The following is a 7,271-nucleotide window of genomic DNA, read 5'->3' as shown; positions in this document are numbered from 1 at the left end:
CCTTAGAGGATTTGGTCACATAAAATAGCGGCCTTCCGATGACTAGGTTAGGAGTGTAGAGGTATTAGATTTCACCTATTGGACCTAAAAAGACTTGGTTAGAAAATATTAGAAATGACCTTTCTTTATTAGATTTAAATGAAAATTTTACTTTTAACAAGACACAATGTTAAAAAAGGATTCATGTAGCCGACCCCACGTAGTGAGATAAAGGCGTGATGTTGTTGTTGTTTGTTGTGTATTGAAATAAATTTATGCTTAAATTATTTTTAAATAAAATCATAAAAAATTTATTATAACATAATCATCCACTTCAGATAATTAATCTTAATAATGTGCAGAACCACTTAAAACATGCTATACTGTAAAGTTGATCCATAAAAATTCATTTAAGGTCACTGAGTTGATCTTCCTATCGTTAGACCAACGTCTTAATTTAGTTCTCTGAAGATAGACTTCTCTCTTAAGTTTTGTCAGTCTATTTATTGTGGACAGCATCCTCCGGAAGGCTATTAACAGCAAGCAGGCCTTCAATTCTTCAATGATCAGCTAAGTAGCAGTAGTAGAAATAAAATAATAGCTGCAATGCTGCAGAACAACGGCAGCAAGGTAACAAGCACCGGCAGAGCAGCAAACAATACAGCGATAGCTTCAGCAGGCAGTTAGCAAGCAACAGTACTTGTAAACAATGGAAAGGAGTGGCGGCAAGGGATCTACACCCTTCGGTTCCTGCTACAGCACCAATAGAGGAAACATGATGACTTCAGGGAGAAAGGTAGAGTGACTTGAGAGCCAAAAAATTTTGGGGACAAGTTTTCATTGAATTTACTGCAGAATTTAGGTCTTCAAATAGGCAACAAAAATTATAATATCTAATAGAATCCCAAACACACTTCTAAAAAAATTAAAAGCACCACTTTTAGTTTCAATTTTCTATGTCAAGCAAACACAACCTAAATGTAAAAACAATGATGCCGCCAAGCTCTATGGCACCTAGTGATGATGTGGTAGTTCATGAACCAAAGAGGTAAGAAAGAAAGTCTAGATTGATATATATTGAGTAAAAACCCCAAAAAAGTCACCCAACTAGGGGTGCAAACGAGTCGAGCCGAGCTCAACACCCCTGAGCTTTAGCTTGATTAATTAATCGAGCTCGAACTTTATTCTACGAGTTCAAGCCGGCTCACTTATTATGAAAGAGAAACGATTATACAACAACAACAACAACATCAAGCCTTTATCCCACTACGTGGGGTCGGCTACATGAATCCTTTTTCTTCATTGTGTCCTATTAAAAGTCAAATTCTCGTTTAAATCTAATAAAGAAAGGTCATTCCTAATATTTTCTAACCAAGTCTTTTTAGGTCTACCCCTACCTTTCTTAACATAAGTCAAATCTAATACCTCTACTCTCCTAACCGGGTCATCGAAAGGCCGTCGTTTTATGTGGCCAAACCATCTAAGGCGACTCTCTCTAATTTTATCTTCTACTGGAGCTACTCCAACCTTTTCACGTATATGCTCATTTCGTGTCCTATCTCTAAGGGTAAAGCCACTCATCCACCTGAGCATCCTCATCTCTGTCACACTTAACTTAGTATTATGCTTCTCTTTTAATGGCCAACATTCGGCACCATAAAGCATTGCAGGCCTCACTACCATCTTATAGAATTTTTCCTTAAGTTTGAGGGGTACATTTCTATCACATAACAAGCCCGATGCATTCCTCCACTTCAACCATCCAACTTGAATTCTGCTGATAATATCCCCATCTATTTCACCATCACTCTGAACAATAGATCCAAGATATCTAAAACGTGTACTCTTATTAATGACTTGATCGCCCAAAGTCATAATCCCCTCACTAGGTCTATTACTACTAAAATTGCACTCCATATATTCCGTTTTAGATCTACTCAAGCGAAAATCTTTAGTCTCTAATGTTGACCTCCATAATTCAAGTATACTTTCAACTCCCTCTCTAGTTTTATCAACAAGAAGAATATCATCAGCAAAAAGCATACACCAAGGTACATCCTCTTGCAAATGTCTAGTGAGAACATCCATGACTAAAGTAAAAAAGATATGGACTTAAGGCTGATCCTTGATGTAACCCAACCGAAATAGGAAAATACTTGGTCAATCCACCTTGTGTTTGAACACAAGTAATAGCTCCTGCATACATATCTTTAATGATTTGAATATAAGCATTATTGACTCCTTTCTTTTCAAGAACTCTCCATAGCACTTCTCTTGGAACTTTATTATATGCTTTTTCTAAATCAATAAATATCATATGTAGATCCTCCTTATTTTCTCTATATTTCTCCATCAAACCTCTTAATAAATGTATGGCTTCCATAGTCGACCTACCCGGCATGAATCCAAATTGATTTTGAGAAACATTAGTATCACGCCGCAACCTATGCTCCAAAACTCGCTCCCATAGTTTTAAAGTATGACACATTAACTTAATACCTCTATAATTCGCACAATCTTGTACACCACCTTTATTCTTAAAAATAGGAATTAACACACTCATTCTCCACTCATCTGGCATCTTCTTAGTCTTCAAAATAGTATTAAAAAGTTTAGTAAGTCATGAAATTCCTTCATCTCCTAAGCATTTCCACACCTCTATTGGAAAAGTTAAAATTATTTGATCAAAAGAAGTATGAGGGTCAACTAAAATCCAACCCATTTAATAAATGGGTCGAAATTCCAAACTCGAATCCATCCAGCAGAATCCTAATTTTTCAGATCAGATTGGCGGATCAGAATATTATTTAAGTTTCTTTCTTGAATCAAGTCCACTGAATCTAGAAGGTTAGTTTTTATTCTAAACGTATTATTTGGGGGAATCACAGTAATATGCATTCTTATCATAAAGAATATATTAACCGGTCGTTATAATCCTATAATTTAGTAAAAATTAGTTAATTAATCGTTGGAAGCGTGCAGATTTTTGCATCTTTGGAGAACTACATATAATAATATAATATTCTCTTGCCTCAAAAAAATAATGAAATTTTTTTTGGAAGGTTCTTTCACTGTAAACCTGGTCTTGTAACGGTTGATGACTGGCAACCAAAGCACCTAATTTAGGGTTTAGGTAGGGCTGTCAATATTGGACCCGACCCAAAATCTTATCTGAACCCGACCAGAAAATTTCAGGTTTGGGTTGAATCGAACCCGAAGCAGGTCGGGTTCGGGTCCAGAAAACCAACCCGTTTGCAAAAACGGGTATGGTTCGGGTTGGCCTGAAATGACCCAGAAATCGGCCCTACCCTCTATGACCGACTCTGCTCGAGTCTGCTTGCCTACCCTGCAGCCTCGCCTACCCAGGCTGCCCTCTTGCCCTGGCTGCCCCGCCTGCCCCACGGCCCCGCCTACGCTGGCTGCATGTCTGCTCCGGCTGCCCGCGTCGCAACTCGCATTGAGCAATCTGCCATCGAGTCTTGTCGCGTCGGCACGTCGCATTAAGCTATTGAGTCGCCGCTTGCACCGGGCCCGCAGCCTCACCGGCACCGCCGCTGCTGCACGGCTGCTGGACTGCCGCTGTCCCGGCTGCCGCGATGTAGCGTCGCTTGAGGGAACTCAGAAAAATTGAACCGAAGCGGGTCAGGTTCGAGTCCAGAAAATCGACCGGTTTGCAAAAATGGGTCGGGATGACCCAAACCCGAATAGTTCCGGGTCAGTTCCGGTTTGACCCGAACTCGACCCATGACCCAAAATTGACACTCCTAGGTTTATAATTTCATTTGTGATAGCTTTCTTACTGTTTTTTTAATACAAAAGTTTTTGAACTAAAAATTTTGGTACTATAAAGCTGTTTTAGAAAGTTAACCCAAACAATACTAGAGTAAAACCCTTCAACAATTTATGGTCTGTGTCTGAAACAATATCTGTGTTCTGGATCACATCATCGCAAATCATATTATCATTGATCGAACGGGAGTTCTTTCGTGAATTTCAGATCTTAGACATTAACATTCAAGATGACACAGCTTCCCCAGATTTTTCGCTCTCAGACAAATACATACCACCGAAATACTTTAACTTTGACATGAAGAAATATCAACTAACTCTAAACTCAACACAGTGAGAGCTATCCACCACAACCAAACTCTAACAACCTTATGAGAACCCCATCATTATGAACATATGGTTGTATCACTTCAATATCTTACAATAACCCGACTTGATATAACATGCGTAGTCAATCAAATTTATCAACATATTTATAAACCACCCAGGCCTCGTTTGGGGCGGCTTTCTCATTGCTTCTTAAAGCAACTTTCTAGTTCAAAAAATAAGAAAGCCATCCCAAACAAAGCCTCAATCTTCATTTTTGACTATTTACGCATCTATTATTATATTTCAAAAGCTCGTTGTCTCAAAGTCTACATATCCAACCTAAAAAATTCCTACAATCTTCCCTAACTCTAAATGAGCAAAAAATCCTCGAGATAGAAAATCAACCACTAACTATTGCTCTTATTTATGAATACCCTTATCTCTCGAAGCGTAACAAAACTCAAGACTATCACTAATTCATCAACATAAGCTAAGTACATGACACTCGCAACAACAATAACTGACATCATATGGTCAAGAAGCCTTCTTTAAAACTTCTTAATACCAATCTAACAATACTCTCATTCACTGCGACAATATTTCAACAACCGCAATAGCAAACAACCCAATCTTTCATTCAAGTAAAAACATATTGAAATTGGCTATCACCCTATTAGAGATAACATATTTGCCAATAAACTCATAGTTATGCATACTAACACTTGAGATCAAATAGCAGACATCTTCACTAAACTCCTCTCTATACCAACATTTCTAAGGGGGTGTTTAGTATCGGATTGGATTCAACTTTAGTGGGATTTAGCAAATCCTGAAAATCCAGATTTAGTAATTCATGAGGTTGATAAATCTTGAAAATTGTTTGGTATGATAAATTTTAAATCCTGTTAATTCCTGAGAAGCTGTTTGGCAACAGATTACAGGATTTAAAATAGTTGGAGACACTACTGAACCCTAATGCTTGCTCTTGCTCAAATAGCCATATGCAGTCTTTCAAAGCCTTTATGAATAAGAAACAAATGGGAACATAAATCACTTTGGTTGAACCAGAAATTTATGCCATGAGCAAGTTAACCTTTTTAATGGAGGAAGCAGGGTTAAATCCAAAAGGCTATGATTCACAACAATAATTCAATGGATTAGTCCAAAAAAACCTGGGCAACATTGAGAGGGATCCGGCACGAATGCTACCGAAGTGGCTAGGGAAGGAGATAAGGGCGGGTGAAGCTGCATCTTCTATCTAGATAAGGAGTTTGTAAGAGCTTCGCGACATGGGAGTCGTGGGAGGGAACTTCGAGCAACCGTGAATCGCGTTAAATCTGTCGAAGCATGGGATTAGGATTTACCCGGATTTATGCCGTAAATCCGTAAATCCTATGTTTACAGATTCACGGGATTTACCGTCGTGGAAAGCGTTTGGCTGGATTTACGTAAAACTGATGCCAAATCCGATACCAAACACCCCCTAAAGCTTTCCAACAAGTTAACAATCCGATCACCAGACCCTTAACTCTAAGCTGAGCAGACATCCTATCTACACACCCAGCTCAACCGTAGATCACAGGCCGGACAGTAACAGTAACTCTCCACCGTTTGATCTTCTTCACCTTAATCACTTTAAGAATCACTTCTAATAAACTCTCCCGAGTATTTCTCCGTTCATATAACGCAACGCTTCAATGCTGAAGCGTTATAAAAATCCCATTTCCTAAACAGACGTAGGAAACACAAAGGGGAAATGCTTTCATTTGAGTCAATAGAATACCTGAGACGACTAAAAAAGAGAAATTTATTAGGCTGAGACAAACAGAAAGACCTGAGCGAAAATGGTCAGATAATAGGACGATGACGGAGTCCGGCGAGTGTGGCCTTTACCGGTACAGAATCGGCTAATAGGACGTGAAGAGAATCTAAAGAAGTCCGGCGATGAAAACAAAGAGAATACTTTCCCCTCGCAATTATATTTAATTGTAATTGCTTATTAGTTTTCTCGAATTTTTTAAATTGAATCCGTTAAGATTTGATTTATGCTTTAACATTCACATCCTTACAAAAAATTAATAATTTTTAGTAAATTCATTCATGTCAAAATTTCATTACTGTATTCTCCATTTCTTCCCAAATTCATAATCTGCGAGCGAAATCAGCCAATCTAACACAAACAGAGCAGCCAAGACGTAAATCGACATAAATGATGAAATCCCTAAAACCAATATCATCATTATTCATTAATAACATAGATGATTTCATGAAGCGCAGAAATTCCAACCCTATGAAAGAACCACAAAGAAAAAAAAACCCTAAATCTAACCCCAATCTCAGTTATGAACCTTCCCCTGCGTGTAGATGTAATCAGTGTGAGCCATAAGAGTTCTCCTCATCAAACATTCTTCCTCCTCAACTCCGTCACAGCTCAAATCCATGTTCTCTTCATCAAAATCCTGATTAAAATCATGGCGTTTCAGAAACAGAGAAAGAGGAAACCAAAGTTAAAGATGAGGGAAAAGAAGTTTTTTTTCTTGTAATTAATCACCTGAACCGAGCTGGGCTTTTCTACAGGGAGAGTTCTGGCAGCATGCTTTGAGGAGATGGAGAAGATGAGGGCAATGAGGAGGAAGAAGGCGGCTGCTTTCGCCATGGATGACTTGGAAGAAGCTTTGGGGGGGTTGGAGAGAGAATGGGTTGAGGAGTAAGAGGCAATGGTGGGTGGAGGGTGTTATAAATAGTGGGAAGGAGGTGGTCTTTGGTGCTTTTTGAACTTAATTAATTAGAAAATATTTTAATTATTGATGTATTTGTTTTTTTAGGGAAAAAAAGAAATAAAAAATTAATCATTTTAAATAAAAAATTGATTTAATTATAATTCAAATTGATCAAGTTTGAATTTTTATTAAATTCAAATAAATTAATCAAATTGATTAAGCGAAGAAGTTAAAATATTTTAATATTTTGAAGAAATATGAGACGACAGATGATGATAGTGGGCAGTCGAGGTAGCGATCGACTATGAATGGTGGGAGTGGGGGACAATGGTCGGTATTGGCTATAAGCATACAACAATAATCAGCAGTGGCTAGTAGCGTACTGACATCACTTTACGATATTTAAATCATATGAATTCCAAATTCATTGAACTTAATGCTTCCTTTGTGATAGCTTTCTTAAACACGAGCAGA

At 38.0% G+C, this 7,271-nt stretch overlaps 1 protein-coding gene across 1 annotated transcript; it reads right to left on the bottom strand.

Annotated features, from left to right (window-relative positions):
* Nucleotides 1–6,277: 6,277 nt before the first annotated feature.
* Nucleotides 6,278–6,795, bottom strand: LOC110095252 (phytosulfokines-like). The gene is made up of 2 exons (XM_020820703.2): nt 6,629–6,795; nt 6,278–6,536 (listed from the first exon to the last, which is right to left on the bottom strand). Exons 1-2 carry the CDS (start codon nt 6,731–6,733, stop codon nt 6,414–6,416), a joined length of 228 nt encoding a protein of 75 aa, XP_020676362.1. The 5' UTR covers nt 6,734–6,795; the 3' UTR covers nt 6,278–6,413.
* Between the last annotated feature and the right edge of the window lie 476 nt (nt 6,796–7,271).

The sequence above is a fragment of the Dendrobium catenatum genome, unplaced genomic scaffold (genome assembly GCF_001605985.2).
Source record: "Dendrobium catenatum unplaced genomic scaffold, ASM160598v2 fragScaff_scaffold_1449, whole genome shotgun sequence".
NCBI lineage: Eukaryota > Viridiplantae > Streptophyta > Magnoliopsida > Asparagales > Orchidaceae > Dendrobium > Dendrobium catenatum.
This window is presented reverse-complemented; position numbering and strand designations above follow the sequence as displayed.